The following is a 21,046-nucleotide window of genomic DNA, read 5'->3' as shown; positions in this document are numbered from 1 at the left end:
AAAGATCGATAACTACGATCCATAAGTTTCATGCCGAAAAACTATTGGCGAAGGCAATTCTAAGTAAAGGTGGATCAAGCTCCCTCACTATTCTTGATATCTTCCAGGTCTACCTACTCACTGATGAGACCTCAAAAAAAGGTTGAAACCTGTCTGGGTAGTGACCTCTCCTCATAATGTAATGACAGTATTACATCTCCTAGGAGCTGTGTTTTACATTATGAGAAAATATCAAGAATAGTGAGGGAGCTTGCTCCACCTTTACTTTGAATTGCCGTCGCCAATAGTTTTTCGGCATGAAACTTATAGATCGTAGTTGTCGATCTTTAGCTTCGCTTACTGGCTATAAAACAACAAAGGATGTTTATCCCCTTATTTTCTATATTAAGGTGCCAGAAAACTAGCCATTTGGCTTTTTATCTCAACTAAGAAGTATACTTATCTGTCCCATCATGTACTAGTATGTGTCCTGTCTATCCTGTAATGGATGTTCCTTGCTTGTCCCTCAAAATTTACGTCATTATTATGATTCACTTAATATAAATTTATGTATTTATGTTGCTATGAAAAAAGCTCCTAGATTTATTGATTTTGAGTTCCCGCCTGCAGTTGCCTTGGCAGGGCCAGACCAAATGATTTTGCGAGTCTTATACGGCCTGCGGACCAGACGTTCCCCCACCCCTGCTTTAGACAATCAGGTTGTAAGTATTTTTGAAACCTGACATAAGACTAATTCAGAAAAAAAAAAAAAAAAATCCCTGACAGGAAACTAGTAATTTATTATGTTAAACTGCCAACAATATCTGGTATGCTCCTTATAGTGTATACCAAAAAAATGGCGATAAAACTTTAGTAACCCTTTCATAAGACAAAAGCTTACTTCCTGAGCACACACTCTCTCTCTCTTCAAATTACTAAACTCCTCAAACAAGATGTTACCATGTTTTCCATTCCATCTGAATAATGTCATGCATTACTTGATAGCATATGAGTTGTAATATTAAAATCGTATTCAGCTTTTGTCATTTTTTGATATCTCAATGAAGTACATCAGATCTAATACTGTAAATGAAAACAAAACAACTATTTTACACACAGCAACTATATTTGTATTCTTGAAAATTTTTGGCGATATGGCTAAATAATAATAACTGAATTGTTATTATTTTTCAGCGATATCTTTATTGTTAATATTATTATAGGGGCACCTCCATGGGGTCCAAAGACTCATTGCGGGAGACTCAATCTCTCATACCTCTCCTTGAACCCATTAACAGAAACAGTATTCACAACTGACTGTGGCAACCCATTCCACTCATTCACCACTCTCTGAGTAAGAATGTATGGTAACATCATTAGAAACTAGTCTATTTGCAGAGCTGAACCAGTGAGTGTAAGCAAAAGTAAGGCAATAATTTATATATATATATATATATATATATATATATATATATATATGCAATGCAAACACAAAAGGCTACAAGACCTATAGCACATTAGTGCCATATATGGGCAAGAGGAAGAAGAAAGAAGGAAACTGTTCACACTTGAACAGCTGAAGGCTGCAATCTCTGGAGACGGCAGTGGGATAGACTGCTCCAAAGAACAGAAGTAGATGGAATGAAAAAGGAGGAAGTGAAGTTGGTTTGATGAGTTTCAAGATGGACTATAAAAGGGTGTTGTTCAGCAGTGGCTCTTGTTTTAATAATTTTGAAGGAGAGTGGAGGAATAATAGTGGCTATTCAGCAGAGCACTGTCCATGAAACTATCTATAGATGAGGCACAAGGTAGAAACTGAATGTCTGTGAGGGAGGGATTGAAGTGGGTGTGTGTGAGAGAGAGAGAGAGAGAGAGAGAGAGAGATCATTATTTAGCCAGACTGTCCTCTTCTGGATAGAATAAAGCAAACATAGAGAGAATTTTGGTGCTCTACCTCAAACATGGAAGCAATATTCTAGGGATGGGTGGATTTGGGCTGTGTGTAGAGTTAGCAGATATGAAGTATTGTCTTGTGTGAAAAAGTACACCAAGTTTTTTGGCGGCTGCAGAAGATATAGTTGAAATGTGGTTGTGCCAGGAAAGATTGGAAGTACAGGTCATTCTGAATAGAGAAATCTGATCATGTTTGGATATCACAATATTACTGAAGGTAAAGGGGTGGGTTGTGAGTTCTTTCTTGCACGAGATCAGACAGGTCTGAGTTTTTTGTGGCATTGAAGTTTACAAGATTGTCCTTGCCCCACTGGGATATAGCAAGATCTGAGATCAGGTCACTGGTCATGGTAAATCTTGAGGTTTCTAGTACTTGAGCACTACAAGGTTGGTCGAATGAAAAGGAGGAATGGAGTGTACTGTCATCGGCAAAGCTATGGATAGGATTGGAAGTCTGAGAAAGCATGTCATTTATATACATGAGAAAGAGAGTGGGTGAAAGAACAGAACCCTGGGGTACTCTTGCATTGGTGGAGAAATCTGAAGAGAGCAAACTATCCACCATGACAGGTAAGTGAGCAACCAGTTAGAAAGTTGGCTCCTATGCCAAATCCAATCAAATGCCTTTGGAATGTTGAGGGCAACCATGGGAGTTTTTCCAAATTTGAGGTGGGTGGTGAAAACCAAATCAGCTGTAGATCGCAAGTGGCAGAATCCATACTGCAGGTCACTGATTAGTTGATATAACTAGGTGGTTCAAGAGTTGGTTGTTGATGACTTTCTCCCTAATTTTAGAGAGAACAGAAGTGAGAGCAATTGGATAGTAATTCATTGGTTGCCTTTTATTACCTTTCTTTGGGATGGGCTGGATGTGGATCTGCTTTCATGTTGTAGGGTAGATGCCAGTTGAACAGGACAGATTGAAGAGGTGATATAGGACAGGAGTTAGTTCTGGGACACAATTTTTTAACACAAAAGATGGGATACCATGAGGACCAGATGCCTGGTGTTCAGGTTATAGAGGATTCTTTGGTTTTCTTTTTGTAAGATGACTATGGGCAACATGAGGGGACAACATGTTAATGTAGAGGGAACTTTGCCCAGATCATCAATGCAAGAATTTGAAGAGAAGAGTGATGCCAGTAAGTTGGTCTTATCTTTGGGCAAAGTAGCTACAATACCATCAAGATGTGAGAGTGGTGGAAACCTCGGTGGGCAGAAGTTGAGCCCAATGACATTGCCAAGGAATCAGAAGGAGCAACTGCCAGTTGGGCAGGAGGCAAGTTTGCAGCATTTGGCCCTTTCAAAGTCTGACTTGAACTGGTCAGCAGTGATCTCCAGTGTAGGCAGCTGCAAGTTTGGTCTTTACCCATTTGTGGTAAGCAGAAGTGTTTTTTTTCTTTTGCAGCACTGGGACAGCTTTTTTTTGAAAATCGAGGATTGGATGGTGGGTAAGAATTAGTAGTGGAATGAGGAACGAAAGCTTTCATTCCTGTGAGGATGATTTCTGTTGTTCGATCTGAGCAGGTGTTCAGATCAAAAATGAAGCAGTAGTCAGACCATGGGAAGAAGGAATAGAAGTCGCAAAGGTCCTCCCAGTTGACACCCTTGTAGTGCCAAAGACACAAGACTGAACTGGTGGGTGAAGGTTGTTCTGTGGCAAAAGACTTGTATGAGGTTCTGTTCCTAGTTGCCAAGAGAAAAAGAACATAATCAATAAGATTACTACTCTGAAGTAAGCTGACAGGGACAGTACCATGTTTTTCATATTTCCCCGACTATCCCATTGTTTTAATAAAAATGTCAATTTTGTCCCATTTTTAATAAAAACTATAAATATACTTTAATATTGGTCAATCAAATTATTATTCATAACCTATAATCTTATATCAATATCATGAATACCAGTAATTTGTATAATTGCATTGTTCAATACTAAATATCAATATCTGCAGTGATTTATTCAGAGAAAATAAAAAATCCATGTTGGCAACACTTGCGCTTTTTGTTTTGCCTGTATGCTAACCCGGGACTTTGTTATTCAATGCTGGTGGTTTAAATTCATATTTTTAAAAATTTTAAGTATTATTTTTTAAAGCTTTAAGTCTATCCTTGCAATGTCAAAGAGGCCAAACTGCAGTTTTAATGATGATCTCCAGAAAGAATTCAAATTTATTGAACTGAACAAGCTGTGTAATGATGGAACAAAAGTGGTATGCCAATTTTGTAACGTCCATTTCTCCGTTGCTCATGGAGGCAGAAGCGACATCATCATCTACGTAGCCAGAAACATAAGAATTCTGAAAAGACTCAAGTTTGTTAAAAACATCAGCTCGTTTAAGGTGAGACATGGTGGTAGTGAAAGCGATAAAATTGCAAGTGAAGCTCTTGTTGCTTATTATACTGTGCATCACAGACAAAGTTTTTGTGCAAATGACTTCTTGTCGACATTTATAAATAAAATTTAAAACCAAAATTTTCTTCAACTTTACCAAATCAGAAGCAGGAACTACCAATGTTTTATCAAATACACATATTGGATGAGGTAATAGAGAATTTGAATAAAAAATAAATAATAAATAAATAAAAAAGCATTATAGTGAAGTTTAGATGCATCGAACTTTCCAATCACTGTGCAGTACATTTGTACCAAATTGTGATGTTCAAGACAAAATTATAGACTTTATTTCCTTACCTGGTGAAATATCCGACATACAGTGTGTTAAGTTGAAGAAAGGAAGTGACAAATTTGCCTTACAAAACAAAACTGTTGCTTTGTGTGCAAATAACACGAACACCAATTTTGGTGGTTGCAAAAGACTTGGACTTACAAAAGACTTGGTGGTTGCAAAAAAAAATACAGAAGTTGAAGAAAGGAAGTGACAAATTTGCCTTACAAAACAAAACTGTTGCTTTGTGTGCAAATAACACGAACACTGATTTTGGTGGTTGCAAAAGACTTGGCAAAAATAATGTGTTTATGTAATAAAACCTTTTTTTATTGTCTTACTTTTTCATGAATACAGAATATTACATAACCGCCGTCCTGTTTCTGTCTCAAGGAAATATGGTCAGCCTACTCTGAAGTCACTAATCTTAAAATGAAGTTGCAACAAGTTTAATAAATAAATGGTGTTTCGTGAGCTGTGATCAAATAGTTAATTACCAGTACTTGTTTAGCTGGAAATAAGTTAAATATGCTGACATACTTGAAATGCATAGCAACTTTCTCAAGAAAGAAAAATATCAAGGAATAAGCCAATATCCAAATTTAAATACTAAGATATATCTCACTATAATTCATTCTAATACTACACTATCCATCATAAGAGCTCTACAAAATCAATACATAAATCACAAACAATCAATCACCAATACAACAAGCATTAGTGAAATTAGCATACCATCACTTCTGACTTAAAGGTGGTATACAAGCTGTACTGTACTATACCTCTACTTTGCAAAAAAAACATAATATCCCATGTAAACATTATATCCAATAACAAAACATAAACCAGTCCTTGAACATATACTAATATAACCAAAATAAACAAGACAGAGATATGCCACCATAGATTTACACAAAATACCCCCTCTCTCTCTCTCTTTTTGTTAAACAATAGGTTTACAACAGGCTGTAAACCTATTGTATATTAGTATCGTAAGTGACTTAAGGATTACATACTCTAGAAAGCTTGTTCTGAAGTCTTACAGAACTTTTCAAGCAATATTTCTACCCACCCCTAATAAGCAGAGCGATGGACTAACACCATGCAATGAAATTCATCTCAGCCTAACATTCACAAACATTCACACCCAAAGTGGGATAATCTCTGTGATTAAACCATATTTACTTTCCACAGAACCACAAAACAATCAGTAACAGGAATCGCATGAGCATCTTTACATGGTTTTGTTCATAATGGCATTATCAAAGACACAGCTACTCTCTACTAATACAACATTGTTATAATAACAACATCTTGGAATCATTAATATAGTTTTGTTCCTATCCTAAAGAGTACTAATTTTTATATTTTCAAGAGTGTAGAAAATTTTAGGCATGCTAGTCTACAGTTACTACATTAAATGGGAATGGGCTAACACTAAAATTATCAATTGTTTGGAGCATACAAGACACTGATTATAGACTGTCAGTGCTGTAATAGCAAGTTTTTGCCTCTCTGTAATAAATTTCCACAAAGCTTCTTGAAAGATTTTGAGTAGGCATTTGACTTCTTTTTTTTTTTTTTTTTTTGTATAATTAACTTTCAGCATCATGTGGTCTACTTTTCCATTCCTGCACTGTGAGACTTCATGGTATGGTACTACAATGAAGTCCACTGTGGGAATGCAAACAAATTTTGATTGGAACTGCTAATATGCAGAAAAATAACACAATTTGCAAGCATTTTTATTGTAAACAGAAAAATTCATCATCAAATTCCTGCCATGTACCCTCAAGGGGTGTACAGGATATGACAGTACTACATGAAAAAATTACATCATTACTAACTTCCTATCTACAATTTTCCTCCAAATCAGTCTGTTACTTGTCAAGACTCCAACATTATCAGATCTTATATTTCTATCGTCTAAGGCACTTTGTACCGTATCAATCCACCTATATCTTGGTCTTCCTCTGGGTTGTTTTCCTGCCAACCTGGCAGAGAACACTTGTTTTGCTAATCTTTCCTCTCCCATTCTATTTAAGTGACCATACCACCTGAGATTAGCTCTGCTAACACATTCCTGGATGCTGACAATGTCAAGTTCTTTCCTAATATGATATTGCCATTGATGCCATCTGTTCACACCTCTAATCTTTCTCAGGACTCTCATATCTGCGGTCTCTAGTCTTTGATCAAGTGTTTTACTTCTGACCCAGCTCTCAGATCCATAAGTTAAAATTGGTTTGAACACAGTCTTGTATACAGCTAATTTAGTGTTCCGACTAATTTCTTTCTTATTCCATATGAATTTATTCAGAAAGATTATAACAGAAAAATTTTCTCACTTTAATACATGTGAGAAAAATCTACAATTGATTGCAATTATAAAAAGTAATTTTTAAGCTACTCAATGCACAGCAAATTTTCTGCAAGGCATTACACATATCATGGAAAGCATTCTAAGCTTGATAGGATAAGAATTTGCTGCATTCAGTGACAGTGTTTCTCTCTCTAAAGCTAGGCACTCAGGTTACATTTACTATTCCATATGGTACCAAATGTGCTATAAATTTCCAAACTTTCATGGGCATATACAACTACATATACATTCATAAAAGTTAACTATTGCCAAATTGTAGACCAGAAGTGCAAAGTCTTTACATGGCAAATACTTCCACCAATTTTTCTAGTCATTGCAGTCTAGTATATTTTTATTTTTGCACAAACTCTTCCACGTGAAAAGTACCAAGACCTATAGCACACTAAAGACATTTAGTTAAACACAAAACGAACTTGATTTCTATTACTGATTGTGTGAGAGAAGGCATATGGTAATGACAACAAAGCAAGAAAAATATTTAAGCAAACTAAAGAAACTGCTGCTGATAAATTGCAAGTGATCTTTAATGTACTAGAAACAAAAAGCTGCCCAGACAATAAAAACAAGATTATAACCATGATTCCAAAGAAAGGTCTCACCCATTGCCAAAATTGGAGGGGAAAAGTCTACTGACTTATCTGCAAAAAGTAAAACAGAAAGATACCAAGACATGAGTTTGAGAGCAGGTGAAAGTATCGTAAATCACATTTTTTATTTTCAGGAATGTCACTGAACAAAACACAGACCTTATGTCTATATTTTTTATAGATTTTGCTAAAGTTTTTGACAGTAATGATAGACAGATTATGGTTAATTATCAGAGGCTATGAATTCTTGACAAATGTGAGAGTAACAAAGGAGTTGCAAAAAGAAAGTTAAAGATGTATTACTGAACAGCAAATATCTCAAACCATTCTGACACTTTTTAATGTAGTCACTAAGTAGATTATTAAAAAAAAGAGGTTACAGGTGTAAAGAGAACATTGCAATTGTAAATCAAAGATGGAAGATTCAAATTACACAGACAGCAAAACACACTGACATACAAGCAAAATCAGAGGCATTATATAAAACAGCTGAAAAAGTTGGACTTTAAATACGAGGGTGACTGAAAAGTTCTTGGCCTAACAATGAAAAAACAAATTTATAAATTAAAAATTATTTTTATTTTTCAACATAATTTCCCTTAAGACTAATACATTTATTCCAGCAATGCTCCAGCACCATTATCCCGTCCCTGCAGTCGTTCTCAGTAAGATCTGCAAAACACTCCTCTACAACTGCAATCACCTGAAGAAAAACTTCAGGTGATCTTCACCTGAAGTTTTGAATCAAAAGATCTTGATCTGAAGAAAAACTTCAGATCACTTGATCTGAAGAAAAACGCTGACTGACCAGCAAGGAAGTGTTTTAGTTTTGGGAAGAGATAGAAGTCAGAGGGAGCCCAACCTGGGGAAAAAGGTGGATGTTCCAACAATTCATAGTACAGATCCCCTAATTTTCCCATTGCCAAAACACCTTTGTGGGCAGGTGCACTGTCCTGATAAAAGATGATTTTTTTCTTCTGCAAACAGGTTTTTTCTCACGAATTTTTCGACAAGTCTGGTTAAAAGATCTGAATAATATTCCCCAGTTATTGTCCTTTTCAAGATAACTAAACAAAATGCCTTTAGCATCTCAAAACACCGATGCCATGACCTCACCTGCTGATAGAACAGACTTTGTTTTCTTTGGTGCTGAACAACTAGCTTCTGTTGTTCAGCTCCAAACAGCAGTCAAAACATACTGTTTTGACTGGTGTTTGGATTCTGATGTGTAATGGTGAATCCAAGTCTCATCCATAGTAATAAATCGATGCACAAAATCAGTTTTATTCTTGTTAAAATGCTCTAAACACTGTTTAGAGATTTTCATGTGAGTGCATTTTTGATCTGCTGGCACCCATCTTGCGCAAAGCTTTTTCATTTGCAATTCTTCATGCAAAATATATCCTACACGTTCTTTTGAAACGCTTAGTCTCAGCAATTTCATGCACTTTGACTCACCAGTCATCCAATACCATATTGTGCACTTCATCAATGATTTCTGGTGTTGTTACACTTTTTGGATGTTCTTCATGTGGATCATTTTCAAGGCTGGTATGGTCACGTTTAAACTCGGCAGCCCATTTCTTAATTGTCAAAAATGAAGGAGAAGAGGGTCCATAAACTTTTATGAACTTCTTTTGGCATTAAACCTTCTTTTACAAAGAATTTTATAACCACACGATACTCAATATTATCCATTTCAAGGGATACGGACAATACTTTTGCTTCAGACAGCTGTATAAAACAAACTACTTGATAGAATGACTTGCAATTTCACATGGATGCATATCAACTTAAAAAATTTTTAAAAAAACCATGCCGATAGTGTTGCCATCTATGGTCGAAAACTTTTCAGACCACTCTCGGATATATATATATATATATATATATATATATATATATATATATATGAATAAAATAAAAGTTCTTAAACTGAACACCAGAAAGACAACAAAATTGACTAACATGCAGTAGAAGCTGAGAATTTTAACTAATGTTGATATTGAAAGTAGAATATAACACAAAAAAACTAGCAAAAATAAATGCTGCTTCAAGAAAATGAAATAATATATGGAAATCATTCAAATATTATTATAAACCAAAACCATGATTTTAATAATAATGCCAAGGTCATTATAGAGATTAGAGACCTGGAAACTAGCAACAAAATCAAAAAGCTAAATTATCCAGTTTTCAAATTTACATAAAACAATAATTATTTGCCCAACATATACCAAATAATATATTATTTAAAAAGTGGGGAAAAAATTACCATAATTTAAATAAAACGATAGACAGAGGTGAGAAGGGCGGCTTCGACACGGTTCCAAGATGAAAAAATTTAAAGCCTAAATAAACTAACGTGGCAGATGATGGAGGCAGTGTGTGTGTGGGGGGGGGGGGACTGGTTGGGTGATATAGAGTCACAGCATTATTTGCAAAGGACAGGCAGGTTAACTGCTGGAGAAGAACGATCTCATCCTTATGTGCCACAGGCACAAAGAGATTAAGTAGTGCGTACTCCAAGTGTTCCAAGGAGATGCATTTTAGGCAGTTTCATATGCTATGGTGGCAGAAATAAGATACAAATGCCGAATGAGGTGCCCGTCCTCTTGAACACTTTACCCTAACCTTTATTCTAAATGCCAAATCTACTTAATCTACATTTAACAAATACTCTAAAAATGTCTATAGTTAAAGGGGGAAAAGCATTTAAATTTTTGGCATTTGATTTTTTTTTTTTTTTTTTTTTTTTTTTTTAATGATTAGAATTAAATGTATTTAGTTGATGCGAAGAAGTTATCTCACCCCGTAACTTTTCCAATAAATCGAATCAGAAGTAACTCTGGAATCACCACGTGGTACCGAATACACTTCAGTCCGCTTGAAGTCCGTCATCTTTCAAATAATAAATATTTTTAGAATGATGCAGTAGCTATCTTTCAACCTTTATAGATATCTGAAATGTTGATATCAAAATATAATCTAAAACTTAAAAAAACAACACACTTATTACAGCACGTAAATAAACATATTAATCGGTACCTTCTGACCATGAGCGTCCCCAAACGACGAACATTACACTTTTAGCCTCATTATTATTATAATTAATAAATGAAAATAAAATAAAAAAAATCAGCTAACGCCTTTTTATTCCCCGTATACGGGGAAAATAATAATATTGGTTTATTATCTCATTTATTATCTTGCAGTTTATTTTACAAACATATATAAAATCGGATGTAATTAGAATGTAAGTGGATTAACAATTAGTAGGTTAATTTCTACACTAGCATCTGTGTTGGCTGCCCATATTTCCTTGAGACAAAAACGGGACATTGGAATGGCAAAAAACGAGACGGGGTTTATGTAATATTCTGTATATTCATGAAAAAGTAAGATGATAAAAAAAAGTGTTATTGCATAAAATATTGAGCTTACCATTATTCCTCATTGACAGAACCCATACAAAAATTTATGGAGAATGAGAGGGCAACTACATTTCACCACAATTGTACCACGAATATTTCTCCTATGAAGTGATCTTACGCAGCAAATTTCGGTCTTTCAAAACCTTATCATAAAATTTATGATATCACACTCAATGACATAATTTTGTCTTACAATTAACATACCTCTCATTGTCTCAATACTTATTCGAGATTTCTCCTTTGACAAAGGAGAAATCTCGAATAAGTATTGAATGACAAAGAATAAACTCTACAATCTTACAAAAGTCTTGAAAGTCTAGGCATTTTTCATTCATTTCAGAAAAAAACCTGTACCCATTTATCAGATACAGAAATGTTTTCTTTATTCAATGTATCCAAATGCCTCACAATTATAGATTTTATGAGGGTCCACTGATCGAATTCACGAGTTTCTTCTGTTTCTGTGCATGTGATGAGTTCCCCGTTAAGGCTGTCCTGTATTTCTTTCCATTCAACTGTCTTCCTTAGTAGCACCCAGTTGAACTTCTCAGTGTTTCCTAAACTGCACTTCCACTTGTTGATATATTCTAAGATGGTTTCATAGAAATTCTCAACTATCTCAGAAAACTTAGCCTCATTAATATCTCCTGAATCTACTAACATTCTCAGTTGTGTTTTTGACATCAGCAGTGACAAACCCTTCACTTTATCTGGACTCTAAATTGTTTAGAAGAATTTCAATGTTCATGGCTACTTCTGTAGCTGAAATATTATCTTTTTCAATTTTTCAATTTTTCAAACAATTTTCGCAACATAACAGGGCATATTCCTTTAAAAAGAAAATAAGAACGAAACCCATCAAAAATGCTTAAAATCTATCAATTGATGGCCCCACGGACAACAATCTTGTATTTCCATGATCTAACAATTTAGTGTAATTGATTCCTGCAAAGACACAAAAGTTTTTCAGTTCTTCAACTCTGACTGTGTATATATTGAAGTATTTGTATAATTTCAGTGCAGAACATTCAATGGAAAACGGTCGACAGCAAACTGGAGACAATTGTTTATAATGTGATCCCTACAACCAATACCGATAATATTCCTCATCAGTTCAGTTTCAAGTTTTTGTCACATATTATTTTTGTCAAGTCTTTTGCAACCACCAAAATTGATGTTCATGTTATATGCACACAAAGCAACAATTTTGTTTTGTATGCAAATTTGTCACTTACTTCCTTCAAAATAGCACGCTATTGGTCGGATGTTTCACCAGGTAAGGAAATAATGTCTATAATTTTGTCTTGAACATCACAATTTGACAAAATTGTGATGTTCCATTTTGGAAAACTTGATTGGAAAAGTTTGATGTCTTTTTTGTTTGATGCATCTAAACTGACTGTAATCCTTTTTGTTTTATTCAAATCCTCAATTACTTCGCCCAAAATGTGTGGTGATAAAACGTTGGTAATTATTGCTTCTGATTTGGTACGATGAAGAAAATTTTGGTTCATAAATTTTATTTATCAATGTCGACAAGCATTCATTTGCGAGAAAACTTTGGCCATTACGCACAGTATGATAAGCAACAAGGGTTTCATTTGCTCCAATTTTATCGCTTTCACTATCACCATGTCTCACCATAAACGAGCTGATGTTTTTAACAAACTTGAGTCTTTTCAGAATTCTTATGTTTCTGGCTACATAGATGATGATGTCGCTTCTGCCTCCATGAGCAACGGAGAAATGGAAATTACAAAATTGGCATACCGCTTTTGTTCCATCATTACACAGCTTGTCCAGTTTAATAAATTTGAATTTTTTCTAGAGATCGTCATTAAAATTGCAGTTAAGTCTCTTTGACACAGCAAGGAGTTTGGTTCATAAATTTTATTTATCAATGTCGACAAGCATTCATTTGCGCGAATTAAAGCTTAAAAGCTTTAAAAAATATGTAAACCACGGCATTGAATAACAAAACCACCGGTTAGCATACAGGCAAAACAAAAAACTGACGCTACAGCAGAGCAGACCCCCGTGTCTGAGATGCGCAAGTGTTGCCAACATGTATGTTTTATTTTCTCTGAAGAAATCACTGTGGATATCGATATTTAGTATCGAACAACGCGACTTCATGGTTACACAAATTATTGGTATCCATGATATTGATATACGATTATAGTTTATGAATAATAATTTATGATTTTCCAATATTAAAGTACATTATATTTATAGTTTTTATTAAAACGGTACAAATCTGATATTTTTATTAAAACGACGGGATGGCCAGGAAATATGACAAAAAAAAAGGGTACGTATGGTCAGACTACATTTGTGATAATATGCAATACAGAATGCATGATTTGCTGAATAAATAAATAAAAAATTAAATAAAAATTAAGAAATATTGTTTTTTTAATTATAATCTGAATAATAATAAAGCTATCACTATAGTATGTCAACTTAATACCGATCACATAAAGATTGACAGAGATCGTGTCGAGGAATTGGTGTTCAATTCTCAGTGCCAAATTGTCCAAAGAAAGCAAAACTAGAGAAATTTTTTCTAAGCCTCTTTCGAGTTATTCCCGAGTTAGTCGAACTCTAGCACGGGGAAGCGGATTTTTTCACCTGGAAACTCTGGTTTTTCATCCCTTAAACTCACAAAAATCGACCATATAACTCATATCATTTCAGACATTAAACATAATGTGTTCGAGTTAGGCACAAAGAGATGGCGGCACTTGTTAGCAGTCTCTTCACTGTGTGCTACTTAAATTAGCGATATTTAAGGCCAGCTATTTCTAATTGGGTGCCAGTGGAGATTGGACTGCCCACTCATTTTCCAAACGTTAGGGCTGAAATATCCTAGCCTATTCACTGGAAGGAAATAAAAGGCGTGAGCTGATTTTTTTTATTTATTAATCATTGACTTAAATGAAGACTAAAGAGGGAGATTATATTACATGATCATAAATGATAATAATTCCAGGTTTGCAGTATTTACAAGCCCATAAGATAGTTAGTCAAAGCATATTGTGGTTCAGTGCCATGGCATGTACAACTGCAAGGACTAGAAGTTGATAGTGCATGGGAGGTAGTTAAGAAGTGCTTGCATGAAGCAATGGCTGACTGTATACCTAAAGTCCGAATAATAAATCAAGTAGGGGTTAAATGGATGAATAACACCATTAAGCTTGAGTTGCAAAAAAAGAAACAACTATGGAGGGAATTTAAGGATAAGGGTGACCGGCAGGCACATGAACGGTATAAACCGCAGGCCAAAAGGGTGACGAGTGTGGTAAGAAAAGCAAAAAAGGATTACGAAAGAACATTGGCCATGCAGGCTAAAGAGAATCCTAAACAGTTTTTTAGATATGTAGCAAGTAAAAGGAAAAATGTACATGGCAGATTGATTTTAAAGAATGCCGATGGTAGGGAGGTAACTGAATCAGTTGAGATAGTTGAGTTACTGAGTGAGCACTTTGCAAAAGTATATTATCAAGGTGGTGACATTGCAGAAACGAATAAACCAGTAGATTATACGGGAATTGTGGTTAATGAAGTGGAGGTGAGTAGTCTATTGCATAACCTGAATGTCAATACATCTGTGGGATTGGATGGTATACCAGCTCGTGTTGTACGAGAAGCAGCTAAAGAATTGTCAGTACCCTTGACCATTTTGTTTAATTTGAGTCTCGGGTCTGGGTTAGTCCCGAGCGGGTGGAAAGAGGGGAAAATAGTTCCACTGCATAAAGGTGGTTCCAAGACTGCTGTTGTAAATTACCGACCGATTAGCATATCAGGAATCATTGTAAAGGTCTTAGAGAAAATAGTCAAAAGGAAAATACAAGATTGGATTGAAGAAAATGGGATACTGTATCGGGGACAGCATGGTTTTGTGAAGGGTAGGTCATGCCTCAGTAACTTGCTCACTTATTATAACACAGTGACGGCTGAACTGGACAAGGGTAATGGGTTTACGGTGATTCTACTGGACCTTGAGAAGGCCTTTGACAGGATTCCACATGGAATTCTAATCAGTAAATTGCAGCATATGGGAATGGACATAGGGTTGGTGAGATGGATAGGAGGGTGGTTGACGGAAAGATATCAGAGAGTGGTTTACTCGGGAGTAGAGTCCACAAGACGGCCTGTGACTAGTGGTGTGCCACAAGGATCTGTTCTTGGACCAATGCTGTTTAATTTGTTCATAAATGATATAGGAAATGATCTGAGAGGAACAGTTCATTTGTTTGCGGATGATGCGAAGTTGGGTAGGGCAATAGTGAATGCAGATGACGTCAAAATTTTGCAGGATGATTTGGATAGATTGGAGGTCTGGGCTAAGGAGAATGGATGTCAGTTTAATGTGGCAAAATGTAAGGTTATGCATTTTGGGGTGAAAAGATTGGAGGCAGTTTACTGCATTGGTGGAACCCTGCTCCAGGAAATTGATGAGGCACGAGATTTAGGAGTGTTGGTGGATAGGGAATTGAAATTTAGGGGACACATTGCAAAAGTGACCAAAACAGCTCATCAAATCACTTGGTTGCTGAAGAATACGTTGACAAGCAGAGACAAGCAGGTTATTGTTTCTCTCTATCGAGCCTTGATAAGACCCCATCTAGACTACTGTGCTCAGATTTGGTCACCTAGGTTTCTTCTTGATGGGGAGGATGTGGAGAGGATCCAGAGGCGAGTGACCAAGATGATAGCAGGTCTGTGGAATGAACCGTATGAGAACAGGCTGAGGATTTGTGGGTTGCAAAAATTGGTTGATAGGCGGAGGAGGGGAGATATGATTGAGACATTCAAATTACTGAAGGGTTTCTATAAAATTAATTCAGAAGATATTTTTGAGAACAGGGCTGGTTGTGGGAGGACTAGGGGACATCCATGGAAACTGGGCAAAAGTGTGGTTAGTAAAGGTGTTAGAGCTGGGTTCTTTACTTTTAGAGTAGTGAATGAGTGGAATGCGCTCCCTGAGTCTGTAGTGGATGCTGTGACAGTGAATGAGTTTAAGGCGAGGTATGATAGATACTGTATGAATGTCAGATAGTTGTGATGAATATGATTTGGGGCCTCCCTCGATGAGTCTAATGACTCCCTGGAGTTGCCCGTAATAATAGTAATAATAATAGTAATATTTTTGACTGACTGTTGTGCCTCGTTGCGGAGTGAAAAACCAGTTTACAGAACTATAGACCTTGTACACCGCTATATGAGACTGACTAATGGCAATTGCTCTGAAAAGCTCTGCAATTGAAGTGCTCCCAAGTAACCCTACTTATCACGCCGAAGACAGTGATTTAAAATTCAACGAGATCGGATAAGAAGAAACCAAATTTTGAAGTGTTGAAAAGGGAACAGAAAGGACCGTGGTCAACAACCAGCGTAGAACAAAGGACGTCGCCATCTTTATAATCACGCCTCACTGCCTAAGGGAAGAAAGGTGAGTCATGAAGTGTATCAAATGCCTGGAGGAGTTATCGTCCAACGGAAATAATATAACTTGTACGAAATGCAGTAGGATTCTACACTTAAAATGTGCCGGCTTTTCAGAAACAACCGGGCAACATAAATATGAACCCGATGTAGCACGTGAGGAATGGAAATGTGTAATCTGCATGAGAAACAATGAAACGCACGTAAGACAACCACCTACGATGCAGCCGATTATACCTTAGGCAAAATCAGATGACGAACTGAACAGACAAAAAAACGCAGGTGAGTCCTATAATTTAAACTCTTTAAGTATACTAATAGAAAACGGTCTAGTGACTATAAAAGCCAGCTTAGTAGATCTTGTGCAAGAACTCTTTAAGAAACAGAACGAACAACTAACAAAAAAACTAGCGAATATGAAGATTTGGTAAAACATAATAATTTAGCAGTTATAGAAGTGTTGCGAACGGTAAAAGACATTAAAATGAGCATTAACGCACTAAAAGACAGGCAACACAATTTGATGAAAGAGACATCCGAACTCCGTCAAGAACTTCATTCTCTAAAACTACACTACGAACGTTTAAATCAGCAACAACATAAAAAAGATCTTGTCTAAGTGGTCTTCCTGAAACTGCACCTACAGAAAACCTCAGAGACGTGGTTTTAAAATTAGGCCATGTAATTGATATCCCCCTACAGCTTAACGACATTCAGACCGAAAATCGGATTCCTAGGAAGAGCAAAAACCAAGGCTTCCCACGACCTGCATCAGTCATAATTCGTCTTAAGAGCAAGTCCACAAGAGACAATCTCATAAAAGCTAGCAGGCAGAAAAAACCAGTTGCCAAGGACCTGAACGCACAGCAAGACAATACACCAATCTTCCTATCCGAATATTTAACACCATTCAACCAGAATCTGTTGTACCAAAGCAAAAATGGAAACAAATTACCAATTTTTGTGGACCAGAGATGCCAAGATATTCATAAGGAAGTCACAAACTTCAAAGTCGATACAAATTAAAAGCACAGAAGACATAGAAAGACTGCCACTGTGAAGAAAAAAGCCTCCTAAATAGTTCACAAAGAAGCCCACAATAAAAAAAGAATGTGAACCATCAAGACAGATGCAATAACACAGGATATATCGGCAATTTCACTTTGATCAAACCTTTCAGATCATTCATTTGACCTCCCAAAGATCTGCCTACTTCCAACACAACAACCAAATCAATAACAAATATATGTATATATAATCGGTATCACCCTCAGATAAGCTAATTACAAAGCTTCGAGGGTGCAGTTGAGTTACATCCCAGTAGTAGTATTTATCTAACATTATTCACTTAACATTCTGTAATGAATTCTAATAGTAAACAGAAAATGTGATAGTAATACTTCAGTTATATATTTAAGTTTAAAATTATATATTTAATTTACAATTTAAATTTAAATAAATTATTATTATGTAAACTGCAACATAAGTAATATTGTTTAACTTGTGAGTCATTAATAATAAACACGATTACCATGATTATTATTAATGGTAATAATACACAAAAAAAATTATTATATTTATTATTATTTCGGGCTACTCCATGGAGTCCTTAGACTCATCGAGGGAGGCCCTAAACATCATGTCCACACAACTATTCGACATTCTCACAGTATCTATCATACCTTGCCTTGAACTCACTCACTGTCATAGCACCCACAACAGACTCTGGCAGCTTATTCCACTCATTTACCGCTCTAAAAGTAAAGAACCCAGCTCTAACACCCCTGCTCACCACACTCTTGCCCAGCTTCCATAGGTGTCCCCTAGTTCTCCCACCACCAGTCCTGATCTCAAAAATATCCTCTGAATTAATCCTATAGAATCCTTTTAGCAATTTGAATGTCTCAATCATACTCCCCTTTCCCGCCTATCAACTAGTTTCTGCAACACACAAATCTTCAACCTGTTCTCATATGGTTCATTCCATAGACCTGTTATCATCTTAGTCACTCGCCTCTGGATCCTCTCCACCTCCTCCCCATCAAGAAGGAACCGAGGTGACCAAATCTGGGCACAGTAGTCGAGATGAGGTCTTATCAAGGCTCGGTACAGAGGTACAATAACTTGCTTGTCTCTGCTCGTCAAGGTATTTTTCAACAACCAAGTGAGTTGATGAGCTGAATTAGCTACTTTTGCAATGTGCCCCTAAACTTCATCTCCCTATCCACCAACACTCCCAAGTCCCTAGCCTCATCAATCTCTTGGATTACAGTTCCACCAATGTGGTATAATGCTGCCAATCTTTTCACCCCAAAATGCATAACCTTACATTTTATTACATTAAATTGACATCTATTCTCCTTAGTCCAGAATCCAATATATCTAAGTCATCCTGCAAGATTTTGACATCTTCTGCATTCACTATCGCCCTACCCAACTTTGCATCATCAGCGAACAAATGAACTGTTCCACTTAGATCTTTCCCTATATCGTTAATGAACAGATTAAACAGCAGTGCTCCAAGAACAGAACCCTGCAGCACACCACTAGTCACAGGCCGTCTTTTGGACTCTACTCCTGAATAAACTACTCTTTGCTATCTCTCCATCAACCACCCACCTATCCATCTCACCAACCCTATATCCATTCCCATATGTTGTAGTTTACGGATTAGAATTCCATGTGGTATCCTGTCAAACGCTTTTGCCAGCTCCAGCAGTATCACTGTAAACCCATTTTCCTTATCCAGTTCTGCCGTCACCTTGTTATAAAACTTGAGCAAGTTACTGAGGCATGGTCTACCCTTCACAAAGCCATGCTGTCCCCTGTACAGTATCTCATTTTCATCAATCCATTCCTGTATTTTTCCCTTGACTACTTTCTCCAAGTAAGAAAAGAAAAGTGGTAAGAAAAGCTTTTGCTTTTCTTACCACACTCGTTACCTTTCTGGCCTGCGCTTTATACCGTTCGTGTGCCTACAGGTCACCTCTTTCTTTAAATTACCTCCACAGTTGTTTCTTTTTTTGCAGCTCAAGCTTAATGGTGTTATTCATCCATTTAACCCCTACTTGTTTTACTATTCGGACTCTAGGTATACAATCAGCCATTACTTCCTGTAAATGCTCCTTGACCACTTCCCATGCTCTCCAGAAAACTGCATCTCCCATTCTACAACAATATCATTCGATTCCTTGGTTTTGAATAAAGCTTGATTTTGACTCATTTGCTAAGCAAATATTTCATTATTTTATTTCATGTTTCTTATTACTCTTTCACTGTGAATTCTGTTTATTGAATATAATATATATTATTATTTATTTATTTTTTATTTATTTATTTATTTATTTTGGCATTAACAATTAAAATATTATTAATACATTTTCTGTTCGCTACGAATATTCAGTAGAGAATGTTACCTATATAATGTTATATAAAGTTTCATAAATTATAATGGTCTGTTTTACCTTTTTTCACATGCATATTTACAATAATTCAGTTAATATGCTAAAAGAGATCGTTTTAATTTTAAGGATATCAGTTATGGAATAATTTTATAGAAATATTTTTTTTTCCCTTCTGCATTCTATCATTTATATTTATATTTCAATTTAATGTTCATTTTATTTCACAATTTATATTTGCAGTTTATTTTATGTTAACAGCAGTGTGAGCTAAATTTCCCTTTTTCACAGTGCTGTTTCTTAAATATATAATTATGCATAAATTATTCATTTTAAATAAGATTTATAAATGACTAAGAACTTTATTTGAGTAATCAAGCATATTTGGCTATATGTATTGCATGCATAGGATAACGTAAAATAATGGAAATGATTATGTTTATGAAAATGAGTTGAGTGCTAATATTTAGTAACATCATCCCTTTTCAGCTAATAGCAGCAATATTATGACACGCATCACAGTAATTTTTAGTAAAGAATATCCTCTTGGCTCTGATCTGAGACGAATTAAACTTTTAACTTTGAAAGAATAACTCCATGGTCAGAGTAAATTGATGTGTATGTTTACTAAAGAGGCCGATGTTACTACCGAGGCTGGTTTATTTTAGAGTTTAATACTGCACAGGCAGAACGTCCGTACATGGTACGAGAATTTGTCAAGAAGAATATTACACAAATAATTTCATTTTTAGTCCCGGATAATAAAAAGCTATTCAAACTGATTGAACAGATGCCAGTCTCCAGGCATACAATTAAACGAGAATTTCCGTTATCAGAGCAGACATTGTAAATAGCGCCTCCATAGCGCAATTGGAAGAACGACGGTACATTGCACCCTTCGATTGGAATAGTCCTAAGTTCGATTCTAGTCGTGACGGGAGGAATTTCTTTATGTGGAATCTTTATGTGGACTTTTTCAATCGAAGGTGAGTTAGCCGATCTCATACGGAGGATAGCAGGGTTTTTCTCCCGGAAACTCGGGTTTTTCCTCCCGCATACAGACAAATCGGCCGTTCAGAACACACGCAATTTACAGACAAAAAATACTAGTTGTGGTGGGCGGTAGATGGCGTTGATGGAGATTGGTAGTAGAGGTGTAGTGGTGGAGACAGGTGTATAGTGGGTGTCCTCCTGC

General features: G+C 36.0%; 1 protein-coding gene across 1 annotated transcript in view; it reads right to left on the bottom strand.

The window, feature by feature from the left end:
* LOC150099828 (U3 small nucleolar RNA-associated protein 15 homolog) overlaps positions 1–10,501 on the bottom strand; it is a 191,377-nt gene extending 180,876 nt beyond the window's left edge. The window contains exon 1 of the mRNA XM_090404114.1: positions 10,380–10,501. Coding sequence (XP_090260240.1) covers positions 10,380–10,469 — 90 coding nt within the window. The 5' untranslated portion in view covers positions 10,470–10,501. The remainder of the gene's footprint in view (positions 1–10,379) is intronic.
* Positions 10,502–21,046: the final 10,545 nt, after the last annotated feature.

The sequence above is a fragment of the Typopeltis vanoorti genome, chromosome 14, assembly GCF_054136105.1.
Source record: "Typopeltis vanoorti isolate ZY-2024b chromosome 14, IOZ_Tvanoo_1.0, whole genome shotgun sequence".
NCBI lineage: Eukaryota > Metazoa > Arthropoda > Arachnida > Uropygi > Thelyphonidae > Typopeltis > Typopeltis vanoorti.
This window is presented reverse-complemented; position numbering and strand designations above follow the sequence as displayed.